Genomic DNA, 22121 nt, shown 5'->3' on the forward strand with positions numbered 1-22121 from the left:
CACAGAACTGTGTTTTAAACTTTTTAAAAACTACATATTTTTATGTTTGGGAGTCCTGCAGACCATCTCAGATTCAGTAATTTGCTAGGGGAACTACTAGGACTCAACATACAGTATTTAGGAGTTAATACCACAAGACTGAAAGGATATGAAGCAAAATCAGCAAAATGAAAAGGCACATGGGACATGGAGGAAACCAGACATGAGCTTCCAAAAATCCTTTCCCAGTGGAGTCACTGAATATGCTTAATTTCTCTAGCAAGGAGTTGTTAACAACATATGTGAAATGTTGTCTACCAGGGAAGCTCATTAGAGACTCTGTGCAAGAGAGTGGCTTTATCACTTAACATCTATGTGAAACATGGGCAGACAATATGTTTTCTCGTTGCCTCAGTGTTCTCATTTAAAAACCAGGTAGTGATAATCTAGTACCTTTCAAATAAAGTTGTGAGTATTTAAGGATGTTTTAATGATGATATTGGTGTCTCATATGGTAGTTCACAAAATATAAATGCCAACTAACTTAAAAATTGAACTGCAAATGCTGTTACTAACTAAAAAATTGAAATGCAAATTTCTGTTTGCAGATAGGAAAGCTGTCATATCACAAGGAATGTTGAAATGTGTTGGTTCTTCAATTTTTCTCAAAAGTAAATGGGGGATTGGCTACCGCCTAAGGTATGATTCATTCTTGATTGACTTTATTCTTTATAATATTCTTGGTCTACTCTTACTATATTTCAGATTTGCCATAATATGCTTTGGTCAATTTTTATGGCACTGACTTTACTTCAAGCATTCAGATTTTACTTTTGGTTGCTTATTATTAAAAAGTTATGACTTTTGGTTTTCTCTAGCATGTACATAGACAAATATTGTGCCACCGAAACTCTTTCTTCCCTGGTTAAACAACATATACCTGGAGCTACCTTATTACAACAGAATGACCAACAACTTGTGTATAGCTTGCCTTTTAAGGACATGGACAAATTTGCAGGTATTACTTTCAGTTTCCTGATTGTTGAACCAGGATCTTGCATTGGGAATAGGTTTTCTTGATTTACTGTGTTGTTTAATTTTCTGTGTAGTATTTACATGTTCCTAGGTGGTTTTACTTTACTTTTACATTTCTGTAAAAGTACTTTGCTTTTGAGATCAGAAACTGTAAGTTAATGTGCAGGGTTTTTTTTTCATCTTAAAAACAATATGCAAGAAACTATTATGTTAACTTAAGGAAAACTATTTGCTTTGTTGTCAAGAAAGATTGTTCCATTTGCTTGGAGGCTTCCTGGGAATATGTAATGTTATACACACACAGAATAGTGTATGTGTTCTCAAGTTCTTTTCCAGTTTCATAATTCCATAATGAATTATATAATAGACCCTTGAATTATTTTAATTGTGGCATTAATTTTCACCTTCATGATGAGGAACTCACACTCAGTCTCCTTTATCTGTTTAGAGATCTCTTCATAACCAAAAGGATATTATTGATGCAGATATGTTGTGCAGGATTCTCTTAATATTTATCTCATTTGGACAGATTTTCTTTATTAATTTAATTGATTTTTTCCTGGGGGGAAAAAAGAATCCTTAATTAACTGGAATAAAATATATATGTCAACTTTAATATACTGTATCATTCTGTCTGTAAAATATTTCTTAGGTTTAATTTATAGTATGGTAAATATCCACTAGATATAGCTCTATAAACAAACATTCCTTGGGGTCCTTAGCAATTTTTAAGAATGTTAATGGGGTTCTGAGACCACAAATTTTGAGAACTACTGGACTGGCAGAGTAGATTTAGTCCTATCCCATTTTTAAAGAGTATTTTAGAATAATTCATGATGATATGCTAAACTACACAACATTCTTTCCTTTTTTTTCTTTTAGGTTTATTTTCTGCTCTAGACAGTCATTCAAACTTGGGTGTTATTTCTTATGGTGTTTCCATGACAACTTTGGAAGATGTGTTCTTAAAGCTAGAAGTTGAAGCAGAAATTGACCAAGCAGGTAGAAACAAAACTAACAAAAATTTTTAGGCAATAAACCAGAGAGATGGTGAACAAGATGAATAATTATATGAGCATATGAAATATATTTTTAGAGGAAGAAAGGGTAGATAGAAACAAATAAATAACTGAGATATTTACTGAAAACAGTAGGAGTTGTGAAGGAAATAATGGGGTGGTCTTGGGAGGCAGATAACTTAGATTGTATCTTTAGGGAGGACTGTGTTGAGGTGATAAACTAATAAGACTTGGATGGCAAGAAAAATGTAAATACCTGAAGATTTTCTTGCAAAGCTTTTTGGGTAAAGGGAACTGCTAGTGCAAACTGTTAATTACTCAAGGAGTTGGATATGTTTGATGACCAAGAAAAGGCCCTTGCAGATAGAGTTTAGAGAACCAAAGAGATTAGAGGGGAGGGCCAGGGGCCAGATCATGTTTAGTCTTTGAATATCTGGAAAAGAATTTGATTTTCTTAGTGCAATGTGTAGCTATTGAGAATTCTAAAGCAAAGGAGTAACATGATCTGATTTGCATGTTTAAAAAATGCATTCTGGGGGCACCTGGATGGCTCAGTGGGTTAAGTATCTAACTCTCTTCATAAAAGGAGATGTAAAAGCACAGACAAAATAGTGTTTTAGGAGAGAGGAAGTGATTACTTATTTTCTGGTTGCTGTGAAGAATAAGATAAGAACAGAAAAGATGACTTTGGTAACAGAGAAGACAGTGAGGGCTTTGGAGTGTGGAAGACAGTGGTGACCTTGACAGCAGCCATTTCAGTGGTGTGGTAAAAGTCAAAGCTGGTTCTGTGAAGTTTAAGGTGAGAAGGTGAGTTGAGTAAACAATTGAAAATGAGCATGATTGGGGTGATGGTAATGTGTCACGAAGGTGAAAGAAACAATGTTTCTCTCAAACATGGAAAAAGGAGAGGAGTCAGGTTTATGATAAAGATGTGAAATCAGATTATAGACAGAGTTCACATAAAAGTTTTAGATCTTGCATAATTAGAGGGAGAACAAGATCTCAAATTTGGACATGCTTCCAGTTTGATGAAATTGGGTAGAGATGAAGGTGTGGGAGTAGGAGAAATAGAGGAAATTAGAGGTCAGGATATAGAATGTATTATCAATGCGTATGCTTGTAACACCTCGGATGATGGAAGAGAATTAGGTGGAAAAAATGCCTATATCTAATGCTAAATATTTTGAAGTATAGGAAGTAGTCTGTAGAAATGTTTGGGTAGTGGGGATAAAGATGAGAAGGCTATGTGCAGTGTAGGTATTACGGCTTTGTTCTGTATACCTTGAAGTTCACCATGCAGAATAAATTTACCTGTAACATTGGCTTGCATTCAGTTTGGCTGATTTTGTTTTATTTTTCAAGCGTTAAAAATGTCATATTCTGTAGAAGGTAAATTGGTGTTCACTGAATACCATGATTGTAATGTATAATGTTGTAGCTCCATTTTTAGTTTGATTTAGTCCATTGTATCAGGGAAAAAGAGGGATTAGACTGGTTCCTCTTACTAAGTCATTCATCTAAACTGTTGAGTTGCGAAGGTCCCAGGATAACCAGGCTGTGGTTCAGTATTACTTTATGCATTATTCCATTCCACTCTTAAAGTTTTTAATGTTTACTCATTTTTAAAATTTAACATAAGTCATAGAAGTCCTTCTTTTTTGGTTCTCCTCGTGCTGAAACCAATTTTCATCTTTTTATTGTTTTTCATTTTTAAAAAATTGAGTCACTCATAAAAATAACCTTTTTTCTTATCCTCACTGATTAATATTATCAGTGTTTGGTCTCATGGAATAAATTATATGTCTCTTTTGTGTCTGGCTTCTTTTACCTAATATTATGTTTGTAAGTTTTAAACTACCATAGTTGTATAGTATATTTAGTTTCATTGTTTGTTTTTTTTTATTTTTTTATTTTTTTTTATTGGTGTTCAATTTACTAACATACAGAATAACCCCCAGTGCCCGTCACCCATTCACTCCCACCCCCCGCCCTCCTCCCCTTCTACCACCCCTAGTTCGTTTCCCAGAGTTAGCAGTCTTTACGTTCTGTCTCCCTTTCTGATATTTCCCACACATTTCTTCTCCCTTCCCTTATATTCCCTTTTACTATTATTTATATTCCCCAAATGAATGAGAACATATAATGTTTGTCCTTCTCCGACTGACTTACTTCACTCAGCATAATACCCTCCAGTTCCATCCACGTTGAAGCAAATGGTGGGTATTTGTCATTTCTAATAGCTGAGTAATATTCCATTGTATACATAAACCACATCTTCTTTATCCATTCATCTTTCGTTGGACACCGAGGCTCCTTCCACAGTTTGGCTATCGTGGCCATTGCTGCTATAAACATCGGGGTGCAGGTGTCCCGGCGTTTCATTGCATTTGTATCTTTGGGGTAAATCCCCAACAGTGCAATTGCTGGGTCGTAGGGCAGGTCTATTTTTAACTGTTTGAGGAACCTCCACACAGTTTTCCAGAGTGGCTGCACCAGTTCACATTCCCACCAACAGTGTAAGAGGTTTCCCTTTTCTCCGCATCCTCTCCAACATTTGTTGTTTCCTGCCTTGTTAATTTGCCCCATTCTCACTGGTGTGAGGTGGTATCTCATTGTGGTTTTGATTTGTATTTCCCTGATGGCAAGTGATGCAGAGCATTTTCTCATATGCATGTTGCATTGTTTTAGGCTATGCTGTTACAAGAGTATTTTATGACTTACTCATTCACCTCTTAGACAGTTGGGTTCTTCCAAGTTTATGGCTATTCTTGACAGATAGCCAGCTCCGAATATTCTTGTATATGTGTTTTGGTAGACCTATGTACTTATCCTTGTTGTCTTTATACCTAGCAGCGAATTTTCTGGGTCATAAGATATGCATGTGTTCAGTTTTAATAATAGTGCCAAAGTATATGAAAATTCTGTTTGTCCTACATCACCACCAGATGTATGCTTCTTTAAAATTTATATGCCTCAGAAAGATTTTTATCCTTTTAAGGAATATACCATAATTTTCCCTTTGTTTTGTTTTGGCAAATAGATTATAGTGTATTTACCCAGCAGCCACCAGAGGAAGAAATGGATTCAAAATCTTTTGATGAAATGGAGCAGAGCTTACTTATTCTTTCTGAAACCAAGGCTTCTCTAGTAAGCACCATGAGCCTTTGGAAACAGCAGGTGTATACAGTAGCAAAGTTTCATTTGCTTACCTTGAAACGGGAAAGTAAATCAGTGAGATCAGTGTAAGTATAATCACTTTCCTGCCTGATGAGTTGTTTTTTTAAGGATACAAATTCAGCTTGTCATCTTAATTTTTTAAGTGTAAACATATGTAAATCTATGAGGTTTTAAAAGATTAAGACTGTAAACTTTACAATGTCAGAGAAAAGAATTATGCATTTATCAATTTTATTGAATACCACTAGAGCTTTTACTCTTTTTTTAAACTAGCATTTTTTAGGTTGCCTTAGTGGCTCAATGGGTTAAGCATCTGTCTTTAACTCAGGTCATGATCCCAGGGTTGGGCCTTCTGCTCAGCAGGGAGCCTGCTTCTCCCTCTGTCTGCAGCTCCCCCTGCTTGTACTCTCTCTCTGTGTCAAATAAGTAATATTAAAAAAAAAATAGCATTTTTTTGTTCTCATCTAAATCAGGAACTGTCATAATATTAATTGCAACTTTTGAATTATCACTGTATTTAAATTTTATTTTGCAATTATATTTTACACAATTGTTTTGTACATACTATGTGTAACTACTTTTTATAAATAGCAAGAAGAGTAAAAGTTTTATCTTTATCAGGTAAAGAACAGAAATATAAAGAAGGCTTTATAGCTTGTGGAACTGGGATCAGAATGACATCTTTTCAACTTTGCTTTACCTCTTTCAGGTTCCATGGGTGCTAGATTTTCAATTATTGGAACATAACATTAAATATTTTCATATAACATGCACCAATCTTGTTAGATCCAAAACGGTAATAGAAATAAAATTTAATAAGCCTAGAGTATTGTTATGTGTTTGAGATACATTGAATTCATTTGCTTTTTTTGCCCTAATTTATTCAGAAGGAAAGAAATGTCAGTCAAGTGTCTTATTTATTTCTCTGCATTACTAAAAGAAAAATATTTATTTAAATCAGCATGTTTCAGTTTATTTAAATGAACCACTCCTCTTATAAAAAACACTCCCTGAAGAACAATAAAAGTCTTAGTTCAGACCGCTATAACAAAATAACATAGACTTGAGTGGCTTGAACAAGAGAAATTTGTTTTATCATAGTTTTAGAGTGTGGAAATCAGATTAGGGTACAAAATTGGTCTTGAGGGCACTCTTCCTGGCTTGCAGAGATATGCTGTTATCTTGCTGTGTTCTCATATGACTTTCTTTGTTGACGCACAGGAGACAGAGAGCAGGCTCTCTGATGTCTCTTAGAAGGGCACTAATCGCATCTCGAGGGCCCTATGCCAATGACCTCATCTAATCCTGATTACCTCCCAAAGGCCTTATTCCTAATACCATCACACTGGAGGTTTAGGGCTTTGACATATGAATTTGGGGGGAGGGTGACACAAACATTCAATTCCTAACAAAAAGTATTTCAAATGCACATTTGACCATCTGTGCATTTAGGAAATGCTATTTCTTATATTTCCTCTCTTAAAGAGTTGTTTATATTAGCATATGAAAACACGTGAGAGATTCTTTGGTAAAGAAATTGCTTTATTTTATTCAACTTAAGAGTAGAGTTTCCAAATATTGTTTAATTATGAATTTTTTATTTTTAAAGATTTTATCTATTTATTCATGAGAGAGACAGAGACAGGCAGAGACATAGGCAGAGGGAGGAGCAGGCTCCCTGTGAGGAGCCTGATATGGGACTCACTCCAGGATCCCAGGATCACACCCTGAGCTGAAGGCAGATGCTCAACCACTGAGCCATCCAGGCATCCCAGTCATGAATTTTTATTATTTTTTTATTTTTTATTTTATTTTTTTAAAGATTTCATTTATTTATTCATAGAGACAGAGAGAGAGAATGAGAGGCAGAGACACAGGCAGAGGGAGAAGCAGGCTCCATGCAGAGAGCCCGACGTGGGATTCGAACCAGGGTCTCCAGGATCACGCCCCAGGCTGCAGGCAGCACTAAACCACTGCGCCACCGGGGCTGCCCCCAGTCATGAATTTTTAAATGTAAAACGCCTATTAACTGGTTATGGAACTAGGGTTCAATGCAGTATGCTTTTGGAAAAACTGATTGATGAATACTTAATTTATGAGAATGATTTTTTTAAATTAAATAAGGTTTCTGAAAATTACAAAATGCTAACCTGTGATAATCTAAGCTCTCTCTACCCACTTGCTTTGATACCTATCACAGGTAATATAGCAATATTTTACAGCATAAGACAGAAGAATATCTGCTTTCTAGATAGAAGGGCATTTTGAATAGGTAATAGAATTATGTACTTGACCAACAGCAAATAATGATCCTTATAACTGACTATTCTATCTTGCTTTGCTTCTCTCTAGAGGAACAATGGAAATTAATGTGGTGTGGATAACATTTCAAAGATATCAGTCATTCAGCGTTTCACTATATTTGAAAACAAAACAGTTTCACTGTATTTTTGTTTACTTCCCTGTATCTAAAATATTTTTGTAATATCTTTTCTAAAGCATAGGAGAGTATGCATAGCATAGTTAAGACATAGAGCAGGAAATAAGTAGTTCTGTCAGGACAATAGGCATATAAATGTGGCATAATGTCTAGTTCTTAAAAAATTATAAGCACAAGGTCACATATCCCATAAAAGTTTCAGGATGACTCTGATTTTAGTTTCATAACTTAATTTTATTATTAAATACTTGCTTTCTGGGCAGCCCCGGTGGCGCCGCGGTTTAGCGCCGCCTGCAGCCCAGGGCGTGATCTGGAGACCCTGGATCGAGTCCCACGTCAGGCTCTCTGCATGGAGCCTGCTCCTCCCTCTGCCTGTGTCTCTGCCTCTCTCTCTCTTTGCATCTCTATGAATAAATAAATAAAAAATCTTTAAAAAAATAAATAAATACTTGCTTTCTGTTCAGTATCGTCATGAGATCATTTTGGAGAACAGAAATTCTACTCTCAGGCTATTTCTTTCAAGTTTTTCTTTTCTCTCTCTTTTTTCTTCTTGCATGTGTACTTTTAACTGTTATTTGAAGGAGAATTTTTTAAAGTAGATATACATATTAATGTACCCTGTGTTTTATTTTTTTCCTTTCAGGTTGCTTCTGCTTTTAATTTTTTTCGCAGTTCAGATTTTTATGTTTTTGGTGCATCGCTCTTTTAAAAATGCTGTGGTTCCCATCAAACTTGTTCCAGACTTATATTTCCTAAAATCTGGAGACAAACCTCATAAATACAAAACAAGTCTGCTTCTTCAAAATTCTACTGGTGAGAGTGTGTGAAGGTCTGTGAATGTGTGTTGGTTGGGGCATAGGGGTGTGGATATAGGTCAGAGATTGGGATTTTAGAAGTAGACGTAAGGTAAAGGCATGATCTGTAGAAATCTTAAGTTTTAAAAAACTCCTTTTTGATATTGAATAATATATTACAGAAATGAAATTTTGGTTAACTATAGATTACGGTTTTTAAAAACTAACCTTGTACTGTTTATGATATTAAGATTTCTTTTCTTAATGGTAGCAACATATTGTCAAAGTAGTATGTTTCATATTAAAGTCTATGACAAGCAAAATAAACTTCAGAAGTTTTAGAAAGAGTTATAGTATGTAATATTTACACAATTACATGTCTAAATAGAAATGTTTAAACAATTTTTTAAGGACCATGTGAAAAATTAGTAAGAATTAAGAAAAAATGTATTAACTATATTTATAATCAAATACATTAAACTGGTAATGAGTATTTTTGAATTTTTTTATTTGCTATTTATTCTTAATTACATAGTTGTCAAATATGAAAAATGATTAAGAACCATGGTCTTGAACAAGGTTCAGAACAAGTAAAGAAAAAAAACATGGGATTTTGCTTTTCAAAATAATAAAGCGCAATACAAAATTTCATTCACATTTGAACAGTTGTTCCTACAAAATCTCCCATCTGCATAGATAGTTTATAGTCCCAAGGTTTTTGAAGAGGTAGCCAACTCTGGCAAATTTACAGTGAAACAGAGACAACTTTATTTGCTTCTCTAGCTGAAATAGGTTAGGAAGTTGCATTTGATATAATCGTTTATGTAACTCACAGACTCTTTGGGGTTTAATATTTTCCAACATGTAGCTATGTTCTAGTAATCTTTCCTTCTTGATTCATTATTAACTGAAGAGCTTTGACCAGTGTTGGATAATAATTATAGTTAGGGACGATTATAAATTACTTTTAAAATCATCACTTAAAAGGTAACTCTCAGTTTATTATATAATCTTTATTCTTTTGGAGGAAGAATGTATATTGTGACAGAAAACTACTCTTGAATAGAAAATGTGATGTTTTATAATTTATTTCTTTAATTAGAATTTTTATTTTGGTTTTAATACACATTTCATGTTGGTAAAATAAAGTGCTGCTTAAAGCCTATACTCTGATATAGTGACATTTTTTGTGTGTTTGGGAAATTGTACGTGTATCTCAAATAATTTTGTTTTGAGTTCACTCTTACTGATCTGCAGAAATTCTTGTATTTTCAAAATTTTGTCCCTTTTGTTATTTTTTAGTATTTCCAGAATTGTTTACATATGTACCCTATATTTTCCTAGGCCTTGATGGTCCTAAATAAAGCCATGTTTCCTTTGGGAATCAGTGGCCTCTGTATGTCTATATTGGATTGTATCTGATCCTCCTTGCAAAACTTTTTGTATCACAGGTGATCTAGTTCCTTCAGTTATAATGTAGCTCCCTTCTCAAGAATCTGGAGAAGAGAGATCATTTGTGTAGGTAAGGAGTAAGTGTAGTATCTAAAACACCAATGAAAGCACTAACGGCATCATTGTGACGCTCAGGTTTGGTGCTGAGTCTGATCCACCTGTCACTATTTTTAGTTACTGATAGTGGTTTCCTTTGTTTGGTTTTGATTTTTCTCAGAGTCACATTTGTCCTTTCTGGCTTTTGTGAATAAGAGGTGGAATGGTTTACATTCATCAGACTTGTTGGTATTGATCTAAAACTCAGACGGTATTCACAATCTTTCCCTTGGCTCCAGGCAATTTAAAGATTGTAGATGGAGATCTGATTAGAGTTTTAATATTTTAAGGCAGTTAAGACAATTGACATTTATAAAATCTGTCTGTTCAAAGTACACAGAAATCCTCTAATGAGTGATGTTACCTAACTGCACACGCTGCATGATTCTACCTTTTTGAGCCTAGCAGGTTCTCTTATTACATAAAGTTGCCATATAGATTTTTATTCTCACAGTTTCTCCCAATTTCATGTATTATAGGTAAACTTTCAATATAACAATAGTAGCAGGGATCCCTGGGTGGCGCAGCAGTTTGGTGCCTGCCTTTGGCCCAGGGCGCGATCCTGGAGACCCGGGATCGAATCCCACGTCGGGCTCCCGGTGCTTGGAGCCTGCTTCTCCCTCTGCCTGTGTCTCTGTGCCTCTCTCTCTCTGTGACTATCATAAATAAATAAAAATTAAAAAAAATAGCAGCAGCAGGAGCTACAATTTGTACAATTACTTTGCTAGGTTCTGTTTTTAAGGCTTGTATATATATTGACTTGTATTCAAAGCCAAGCTGACTGGCTCCAGAACCAGTGCTCTTAATCATGTCTTTTTAATGAAGATAATTACAAAAAAAAAAAAAAGCTGTTTCCAATGTTATTAAAAGTCTATGTCTGAAAAAAAAAGTCTATGTCTGTTTCTTATTTAAGCTGATTCTTAATTATTTGTTTATTTCTAATACCAGACTCTGATATCAGCGATCTTATTAGCTTTTTCACAAACCAGAACATCATGGTGACGATGTTTAATGACAGTGACTATGTGTCTGCTGCTCCCCATAGTGCAGCTTTAAATGTGATGTATTCAGAAGAGGTAAGAGTAATATATGTGAATGAATACCTATTTGAAAGTTCTAGAACATTAAGATGTTTTCTCTAAACTTACTCATTAGCTGATTTGACCTTAGTAGTTGGAAATTAGAATTTACTTTTGGACATAGCTAGCTGTGTTTATAATGTATTTTTTGACCTGGTGGATAACCAGTATATAAAACTATAAAAAACTTAATTTAATCTTTGTGTTATAAATTTGTTTAAAATACCAAAATATTTATAGACTCCAAACCAGGTTATCGTCTTCTGTTTTTATCTATTGAATATTATTTCTATAATTTGTTGAATCAGCTTTTAGCTAGTGAGGATTCACGTAGTTTGTGAGAAAGCTTGGTAGTACATAGTGGCAGTGTATTTATATATGGTATGTAATAACACTCTTTTTTTAAATTGTAGGACTATGTTTTTACAGCTGTTTTCAACAGTACTATGGTTTGTTCTTTACCTGTATTGATGAATATTATTAGTAATTATTATCTTTATCATTTAAATGTGACTGAAACCATCCAGGTCTGGAATACCCCGTTCTTTCAAGTAAGCAGACTTAAAATTTGTGTGTGTGTGTGTGTGTGTGTGTGTGTGTGCAATAAAAGCCAAGTGCTAATTCAAAGGAAATCTATAGATGTTCATCCTGTCACAGTTCCTAGTCTTATTAAAACCTGAATTGGGGCTGCTTTACATCTGGGTTTAGGAATGCCCAGTATTAGTTTGCTTCAGGGTCAAGGAAATTCTCTCTTGGTACTGATATTTTTGTAAAGCATAAGTATTTTCTCTATTAATCATACAAGGTAAATTAACATAATTTAAAAATGAATATTGTTCATCTAAAATCTCTTACTGGGGTATTAAAAGAAACTTGAAAAGTCACTCATATAGTCATTTTTCCATTATATAGGACTGTTGGATTATAAATGTGAAAATTAAGTCTTCAGAAAATGGTCAACAAATTTCTCTCACCCTTATATTTTTTCATATATTGAAAAATAAATGGACAAATACCTTCCTGTAGTACCATTTTTTTTTACTTTCTATTGCTGTACTTTTTAAAAGAGCTTTATTGAGATACACTTCATACAGTATTAACTAATTTCAATCCAGTGATTTTTATTATGTTCATAGAGTTCTACATCCATCACTGTATCAGTTCTAGGTTTTATTATCTCCTTCACATTCCAGAAAACCATTGTACCTGTTAGATAATCACTCCCTACCTCCCTCACCCATTCCTACTCCCAGACAACCATTAATCTACCAATCTACCTTCTTCTCTCTCTATGGCTATAAAATCCACACCCAGAACTTGTTTAGTTTGTGGTCACTTTCTGCTGTCTTCAAATGTAGATCACTTGATTAGTACTATTCTTGTTACAGTTATGCTTAGACATGGAAACAAAGGAACATCATATTTGCATTTAAGAAAGATCACTGGCACCAGAGTGGAGAAGGATTTCTGTGGGGGAGAATCATGGTGGAGGAGAGGAAGGAACCTGCACTGACACAGATCAGAGCAGTTTTATTAACTAGTTCAAGTGAGAGGAGAGGATGAGCGACTGAGCTAAGGAGGTGGCAGTAACGACTGTGATAGAAGGAAAAGAACAGTGTTTGTCTTACTTTATCATTGTTGCATTTGTGAGAGGTGAGGAAAAGAATAATCGGATTTCCTACAGTCCTACAGTTCTGGGTAATGTGGTTCATGGTAGTATCATTCACTGACTGAGAATATAGGCAGAAGAGAGTTGTGTTTTGTTTAGGTGGAATGGAGATATTTGTTTCAGTTTGAGTCTACAGAGTTGTTGGTTATCTGTGTGGCATTTGCCTGATGGGACATGTAGGAAGTATTTGGATGTGCGAATCTGAAGAGATTTCTGGAAGGAAATAATATTTGGGAGTCATCAGTAAATAAATAATATGGAAATTATCAGTTGTAGGTCATCCTTTGTGATTTTTTTTTATTGTGAAATATTTCAAGCCTACGGAAAATAAGCATGTATCTACTATCCAAATGTTTCAAATGTCAATGCATTTTTTTAATTTAATAAAACTTTAAATAAAAATACAGTTCAAAAGTCCAGTGTGCTCCTCTCTAATCCTGTTTCCTTCTCTCTACCATAAAATAACCACAATGCAAAACTTAGAATTCTGTTTTTATGATGATACTGTATTTATATATATCCATAACTATTAAAAAAGATCTTTCAACTTACATTTTTCATCAAACACAGACATATAACCTTACTGTTTCGAAAAACAGAGGCAAAGAAATGATACTTTTAAAGGTCATTATTCAAAGATAATAGTGTTCTTAATGTTCCACATTTTTCCCCTTCCTTTATCAGATTCTGTATGATTGAATACAAATGTGTTTTTACTAATCTCCACTTACTGTACTATTTAGCTACTTGCCAACATATTTGTTGGTTCTATCTTGGTCTTCCACTGTAAATTACCACAGTTTGGGAAAAATTCTACAATGTCACCAACATGAATTAAAGAATTGTCTTTATTGCTTAAACTTAGAAGGCCAGAGTTGACAAAATGCACTCTGATTCCACATAATCCTGTGGAGAGGTGTACCACTGCCAGGGCCAGGGTGTCTGCTAGACATAGTGTGGGTTCTCTTCTAGAGCAGAATACATTCTGTGTCCATGAGTATATCTTTTTACAGAACAAGGGTAGGGAAATGGTCTTGTTAAGGGTGAGGGTAATACAATACACTTGGTTCTGGGTAGTTTGTATTTGGGGCACCAGCTGTTTACTTAGGTTGTCTGGAAGTTTCCCTTCTGTACTTGGATTTTTGGGGCAGCCAGTGACCATTGAGGCCTATAGGAATTATAGTCAACCCTCCCCCTCGCCCCACCCCACTGGGGAGAAGAAACTCCTGTTTCCATAGGAGGCTGAGCTTGTTCCAAAGTACAGCTTTTTCAAAAGAGGGGCCAGAGATCCTAAATGGCTCATAGTCCCTGTAACCAACGAATGCATCAGAAATCATTCTCACATGGTCCTGTTCATTGCGTAGGATTACTGGTGGACATATTAACTGCTTTTTCATATACATCATTATTTTTAATTAAATGGTAAAAAGCTCCATTTAAATGCTGTATTATTTTGTGTTGTACATAAGAAAATGTAAATCTGATGATTTGCTCAGGATTATAAAGCTACTTACTAAGTGGCAGAGTTGGTCCTGTAGCTCACTGCCTGTTAACTTTGCCACCTGGTTTTTCATACAGACTATGCCTAGAATAGATATTCTAATATTTTTCTTCAGAAGTTTTGATAGTCTTTTATTTAGAAAGTGCTAAGATGATATAAAGTGATTTCGTTTCATTTCTTACTCTGTGATTGTCTTTCAGGAAATTACTGACATAGTTTTTAAAATTGAGCTGTATTTTCAAGCAGCTTTACTTGGAATCATTGTCACCGCAATGCCACCTTACTTTGCCATGGAAAATGCAGAGAATCATAAGGTAATGATTGAGTTAAAATTACAGGTAAAGTTTGTTAAGAGATCTCATACAAAATAATATATTTCGCGTGGGTATAAGAATTGTATTTTAGGAGTAAGTAAATGGAGAATAAATATATTTACTATTGTAACAGTGATAAATATCATTTATAACTTGAGTCCTTGTCACATGCTTCAAAAGTTATATCCTTTTATTTTATTTTATTTTATTTTATTTTATTTTAAGATTTTATTTATTTATTCATGAGAGACACACACACACACACACAGAGGCAGAGACATAGGCAGAGGGAGAAGCAGGCCCCATGCAGGGAGCCCGATGAGGAACTCGATCCCGGAACTCCAGGATCACACCATAAGCTGAAGGCAGATGCTCAACACTGAGCCACTCAGGCGTCCCAAAAGTTATATCCTTTAATCCTTACAACATTTTAATGAAGTTTTATGTTACCAACTTTATTTATAGGTCAGGATGTGAGGATGGGAGTGATCAAAGCATGTGTCCATGTTGTCTCATCTCATTTAAGTAGTGGGTTCTTATGTTCTATTGGTGCACTAAGCTGCCTCTCCTTAACCTTAAATGGAATATATTGAATGCACAAGTACTTAATTTTTGCTAAATGGAAAAAATGGATAATGATTGTGATTACCAGAGCCTAGGAAACATTGCTGTGTGTACACAGGGTGTTCAGTATCCTTTTACTTTTCTGCTCTTTTCTGTTCTCAGGCACATGGTGCTCTTATATGGTCTCTTGGCTGTTGAAAGTCTTCGACCCTACTACCCTGCTCACATTGTCCCTCTTATTCCTCTAATCAAAATTCTCATTTTTCCCATGTCTGTTCCTAGTTCAGTGGAAGCAGATTTGTCTAAATTAATTTACCCAGTGTGACAAATAATGAAGTTAAGCCTCAGCAAATAATTACATATTTTCATAGTTCTCCTTAGTGGAAAAGTAATACATGAGTCTTAGGAGATATTTTTAAAATATATATATTATTTCTGTTTTAAATATATATTCATTATTCTAATTTAGAAAATGTAGAAAAGTGTAAGAAAATTTAAAAATATCTATAACATTACCACTCACATAAAAAACTTACTAGACAATTGCATTTTTTCTTTTTTGTTTCAACTTAAATGTTTTTTAATTCAAATTTTTATTTAGAGATAATTGTAGACTCATATTGGGAGGATAGAAAATAATATGGTGAGATCCTGTGTACCCTACTCACTTCACCAGAGTAATAACATCTTGTAAAACTGTAAAATCCCAGGATCTTGGCAGTGGTAGTCAAGATCCAGGACAGTGCCATCACCACAAAGATCCTTCCTATTGCACTTTCAAGCCCACACACCCACCCCCTCCAAGACCTCTGGCAACCACTATTCTGTTCTCCATTTCTGGAATTTTGATATTTTAAGAATGTATATATGGAATCACAACATTTCACTGGGCATAATTCCCTGAAGATTCATTCAGTTTGTATGTATATGTATCAGTAGTCCATTCTTTTTTTTTAAATTTTTTAAATTTTTTATTGGTGTTCAATTTACCAACATACAGAATAACCCCCAGTGCCCGTCACCCATTCACTCCCATCCCCCGCCCTCCTCCCCTTCTACCACCCCTAGTTCGTTTCCCAGAGTTAGCAGTCTTTATGTTCTGTCTCCCTTTCTGATATTTCCCACACATTTCTTCTCCCTTCCCTTACATTCCCTTTCACTATTATTTATATTCCCCAAATGAATGAGAACATATAATGTTTGTCCTTCTCCGACTGACTGACTTCACTCAGCATAATACCCTCCAGTTCCATCCACGTTGAAGCAAATGGTGGGTATTTGTCATTTCTAATAGCTGAGTAATATTCCATTGTATACATAAACCACATCTTCTTTATCCACTCATCTTTCTTTTTTATTGCTGGGTGGCATTCCATGATATGAATCTGGATTGTTTCCAGTTTTTGACTATTATGAATAAAGCTGCTGTGAACATTTGCATATAGGTTTTTGTGTGAATGCAAGTTTTTATTTCTCTGGGATAAATGCCCAAGAGTACAATTGCTGTGTCATATAGTGATTCCATGTTTGGTTTTATAAGGAATTGTCAAACTTTTCCAGAGTGGATATATTGTTTTACATTCCCATCAGCGTTGTATGAATGACAAAAGCATAGATCATACAAAATAACTCTATTTGACTTTTTTCATACTTATACTAGAGTTTATATTTTTGTTCTTATAATTCATTGAACACAAAAGTTGTCCATTTTTTAAATCACTTCTTCTCTTCTTCTTAACTAATTTTTATATTTCATGCTTCTGTTATCTCTATGGCTAACTCATATAATAAATACATTTAATTATTAGGAATATATATTTTTATAGATGCCAAAAGTCAACTGAGTAGAATTGTTAGGTATTTAGATTTATAAAGGATTTTTAAAATTTCAAATTAAATAATGAGGGTACCTGGGTGGCTCAGTGGTTGAGCATCTGCCTTTGGCTCATCTGCCTTTTGGCTTTGATCCTGGGGTCCTGGGATCGAGTCCTGCATCGGGCTTCCTGCAGGAAGCTTGCGTTTCCTTCTGTTTATGTCTTTGCCTTTCTTTTTGTGTCTCTCATGAACAAATAAAATCTTTTTAAAAAACCCAAATAACAAGTTAAACAATGACAGGATGAGAAACTTAGGAAAACTTAGATCATTCAAGTTTACTGTTTGTATACATGAAAATGCTAATTAATTATATTAATAACTTACATCTTTGTACTATATAGGAGTATATGAAACACTAAAATGAATTATCTGTATAAAGTTTCACACTTAAGCTGAAAGCCTTATGTAAATCCACAAGACATTGGCAGTTTATTAGTGTTTTCATAAAGGTTAATTTTTAAAAATGAGAGTGCTTATGGCCACTATAGCCAAACTGTGGAAGGAGCCTCGGTGTCCAACGAAAGATGAATGGATAAAGAAGATGTGGTTTATGTATACAATGGAATATTACTCAGCTATTAGAAATGACAAATACCCACCATTTGCTTCAACGTGGATGGAACTGGAGGGTATTATGCTGAGTGAAGTAAGTCAGTCGGAGAAGGACAAACATTATATGTTCTCATTCATTTGGGGAATATAAATAATAGTGAAAGGGAAAATAAGGGAAGGGAGAAGAAATGTGTGGGAAATATCAGAAAGGGAGACAGAACGTAAAGACTGCTAACTCTGGGAAACGAACTAGGGGTGGTAGAAGGGGAGGAGGGCGGGGGGTGGGAGTGAATGGGTGACGGGCACTGGGGGTTATTCTGTATGTTAGTAAATTGAACACCAATAAAAAAAAAAATAAAAAAAAAAATAAAAATGAGAGTGCTTTATGTTTAAGCACAACTTTCTATCTATTTTCAAAGATTCTTAAAAGCAACAGTGTTTTGGCTACTTGTGTTTGAACAGCTATATGCCTCCATGACATCTTTTGCTTTATTTTAGTGTTTCTTTGCCTTACTGTATTCTGATTCTGAAAAAGGACTAATGAGCCAAATTAAAGACTATATGGAATTTATATTTAGTTGTAGGAAGGCTTTTATTACCTGGAGACCTGGAATGTGACCTGTATTGTTTTGTTGATGTAGAATTAAGAGTTCTACAATAATTTGCTAGAGTTTTTTGTTTGTACAATGTTTATAGTTATATTTTCCCTCTTCCGTCTTTTTGTTTTGTAGATCAAAGCTTATACTCAGCTTAAACTCTCAGGGCTTTTGCCATCTGCATACTGGATTGGACAAGCTATTGTGGATATCCCCCTATTTTTTCTTGTTCTTATTTTGATGCTAGGAAGCTTATTTGCATTTCATTATGGATTATATTTTTATGCTATAAAGTTCCTTTCTGTGGTAAGTTAACATCACTTGTATTATGCTATTTTTAAATGAAATGTCATTTTAAAAAATTAAGTATTTATAAACCTGACAAGTGTTGGTTGGTTAATTTGGATATTAGTTATTTTACAGAAAATAGAACCAGTATCTATTTTAATTACTGTATATGATACTGATAATGCAGTTCCTATTACTGTAAGTGATTTTTAAAAACAGTAACTAGCCATCATTATAAAATAATTCCTTGAAATTGAGGTAGTCTTTTCTGTAGACTGCCTACATGTGTGTAATCAAGAGTAATTAAATGGTCCATCTTAAAATGTTTTCCTTGTCCCTAAGCTTGAAAATAATTTCACAAAGAAGTTCTTTTATTCCACAATTTAAAACATTGCTTAAACTACTAAGGAAGAGTATGGCTTACATTCATGTTCACACATACATGACTAATACTAGACCCTTCATGTGAATGATTTATATAAAGAAAAAGGGAAAATAGAACTAGGAAAATAGAGCTACTGAAAGTAATTCTGTCATTTTCCAGAGATCATGCTGACTTTACGCATTAATTTCTGCCTTATAAATTAATAAATGTTTTTCTTAAATATTTATCAAATGCATTGAATGCTGTATATTGAAATGGTAGCTAATAGTTGATTGAAACGGATAAAGTTATAACCTGCTATTATACTTGTTTTTATAATAAAATGATTAGAGATAGCATTTTGGTTAACATAAAAAGAACTACAATAGTGTTCAGTGTAAATTACTTGATCAGGCTGTGTTACAGTTAGTTAAAAGTATGAGTTTTACTGACTTAGGAAAAATGTGCATGGTAATTCCTCAACTAACCACAAGTTCAGTTTTTGGAGTGATTGGTTGAGCAACAAAATTTGAATAACAGTCATTCCTTAGTATTTTAACATGACTGGTGTTTTATATCGTATACTACTAGCTACTCATTTTTTTTACATAAAATACACATTTTTGTTTTACAGGTTTTTTGCCTTATTGGTTATGTTCCATCAGTCATTCTGTTTACCTATGTTACTTCCTTCACTTTTAAAAAAATTTTGAATACCAAAGAGTTTTGGTCATTTATCTATTCTGTGGTAAGTCATGTTTTGTATTATTTCACTCCAGCTTTTTCATAGTTGGTTATTTGAAAGTCATGAACCCTTTCAAGATTATATTCAAAATGTTATTGTATCTTTTCTAAGTACAGAACTTAGGTAGATAGCTGGCAGCATCTTTTTATGTGTATATTTGTCTTCTGCATCATCCATTCCAGAAAGGGATGGTACTGAAGGCATCTAAGAATTTTATGGCAAGGATGCCAGTGGCAAACAACTGATCCTGGCACCTCCCGGCTAAGTATCATCTCTGGTTCCATGTTTAATTAGAGGATTGAAAACATAATAAATGTCAAGGTACAAACTTACAAGTCAGTTTGTATGAAATTGCTAACACCTTTTCACTTGTTTTCTCTTTTTTTTTCTTTAGACAGCATTGGCTTGCATTGCGATCACTGAAATAACATTTTTTATGGGATACACAGTTACTGCTGTTCTTCATTATACTTTTTCCATAGTCATTCCAATCTATCCACTTCTGGGTTGTCTGATTTGTTTCATAAAGGTAGGTCTGTTGCATGTTTTAATATTTGGAAATCAAAAAAAAAATATTTGGAAATCATAAATACTGGCTAATTTTTTTTGATTTGTAGTTCTTGTACTGAATATAGTAAAAAAAAAAACAGCTTAGTTGCTATTTACTTGATTTGAGTGTTGTTAAACAGCGGTTTAAGATTACTGTGAAATATTTTCAAGCATGTCTTTAAACTGTAAAGTCTCAAAGGAGGAAAAGTATGCCTGTTATCTGTTCTTTGATTCCCAAAAGGATGTACATAAATCCCAAGTATGATCTGACCTCAGTCAGTATTTGTTTTGGGAGAGTTTTTCAAGGATTAAATAATGTATTGTGCTATAAAGGGATGAGAGAAATAAAGTATAAGAGACTTTTTTAAAGAAAAATAAAACATTAGTTTTACTAAGCTTGGATAATTAAAAAATTTGCATTTGATTAGAAAAAAATTAAATGTTGAATTATTGATTTAGAATGACTGCTAACTTAATTCTGTGCCTCACCTTGCTTCCTCCCTGCCCCACTTTATTTATTCTTCAGTTTAATATGTTTAATTTATACATCCCCAGATAGAAATATCTTGGCATGGGAAAGATTTTAATCTAAGTAGAAATCATACCTATTAATATTAAAATATTAAAAGCTAACTTCTGTATAGAGAATGCATGTTTGCTGAATAAAATGCATTTTAATATAAATATTCCTACACACTGCAGCTTTAAGAAAACTACTACTCATAACACATCTGACACCAAATGTGTGGGATTTTTCCTCACATAAAGCAATTTTGACACTGAACTAGCTGGAGTTAATGTAAACTCAGGGCTACGTTCAGGGTTAAGTGCACATTCCCACAAGATTGCCTCCTGCATTTCAGATGCCAGATCCAAGTGTGGATCTGCAGGTAGCACATGCTTGTATCTGATGTGGCTACAAATCCAGGCTTCCTGTGACCCCTGCACAGGTTCAGCAATTTGTTATAATGGCTTATAGAATTTAGGGAAATACTTTATGTATTTTTACCAGTTTATTGTAGTGGATATGCAAATAAGTAGGTTAAGAGCTACGGAAAGCCAACTCCAGAAGTGTCCCAAGTACTGGAACTCTTGTCTGCATGAAGTTTCGAACATGCCACCTTCCCAGCATGTGGATGCATTCACCATCTAAATTCTTCTAACCTTGTATTTTTGGAGGATTTTATGGAGATTTCATTACTGAGGCACAGTGAGATAAATCAGTCTTCAAGCCTCTCTCCCCTTTTGATCAGTGAATGAGGCTGCAAGTTTCCACCTTCTAATCACTTGGTTGGTTCCCCTGGCAACCAGCACCACCATCCTCCAGGAGTCCTCAGTAGCATTAACTCAGCTTTGGTTGATTAGGACTTATTTTAAATAACAAAAGATGATCCTGTCACCTCTGTCACTCAGGAAATTCCAAGGGTGTTAGAAGAAGTGTCCTGGGAATTGGGTCTAAGACCAAATACCATTATATCATCTTAATCACAGCAACATATCAATTTTCAAAAATTTTTGTCTTAGACTTCTTGGAAGAATATTCGAAAAAATGAGGACACCTATAATCCATGGGATAGGCTTTTGGTGGCTGTTATATCGGTAAGAACAAAAATATTGGTGCTAGCATGTTCCCTTAAGAGCAGTTTGGTTGTGTGATTTTAACTCTCTTTTTAGTTTTTATCATGTTGCATAAGAATGAAGATGCTTCAGAAAGTCAAGTGTGTTAGTGCCAGCCAGTATACATTTGGTGTTAGTATATTTATTGAGTATGTCCACTTTAATATACTTGACTCTCTTATGTTATTAATTCTATTTAATTATAATTCTCGCTTCCTCAGAAACTAAAACAACTTTTTTTTCCTTTAATTATATTATATGAAACTGACAACCAATGAACTTTTACAGAGGTAGAAAGATAAATGAAGGATTATTTTATTAAAAATCCATCTTGGCTTGCATTGAAATTCTTAGCTCATATGATGTGTGAAGAAAATAGTGATTAATTATTTTGGTGATGGTAAGGAACCTGGTGT

General features: G+C 34.3%; 1 protein-coding gene across 3 annotated transcripts in view; it reads left to right on the plus strand.

Moving 5' to 3' along the window:
* The window catches only part of ABCA5 (ATP binding cassette subfamily A member 5), a 73179-nt gene that overhangs the window by 37240 nt on the left and 13818 nt on the right, over positions 1–22121 (plus strand). For all 3 annotated transcript variants that reach the window (XM_038546747.1, XM_038546749.1, XM_038546750.1), the window contains exons 16-27: positions 588–678; positions 858–997; positions 1897–2016; positions 5074–5275; positions 8294–8463; positions 10941–11068; positions 11485–11622; positions 14442–14555; positions 18278–18448; positions 19429–19542; positions 19934–20068; positions 21613–21687. In XM_038546747.1, the coding sequence (XP_038402675.1) occupies positions 588–678; positions 858–997; positions 1897–2016; positions 5074–5275; positions 8294–8463; positions 10941–11068; positions 11485–11622; positions 14442–14555; positions 18278–18448; positions 19429–19542; positions 19934–20068; positions 21613–21687 (1598 nt within the window). The remainder of the gene's footprint in view (positions 1–587; positions 679–857; positions 998–1896; positions 2017–5073; positions 5276–8293; positions 8464–10940; positions 11069–11484; positions 11623–14441; positions 14556–18277; positions 18449–19428; positions 19543–19933; positions 20069–21612; positions 21688–22121) is intronic.

This window comes from Canis lupus, chromosome 9, assembly GCF_011100685.1.
Source record: "Canis lupus familiaris isolate Mischka breed German Shepherd chromosome 9, alternate assembly UU_Cfam_GSD_1.0, whole genome shotgun sequence".
Classification (NCBI taxonomy): domain Eukaryota; kingdom Metazoa; phylum Chordata; class Mammalia; order Carnivora; family Canidae; genus Canis; species Canis lupus.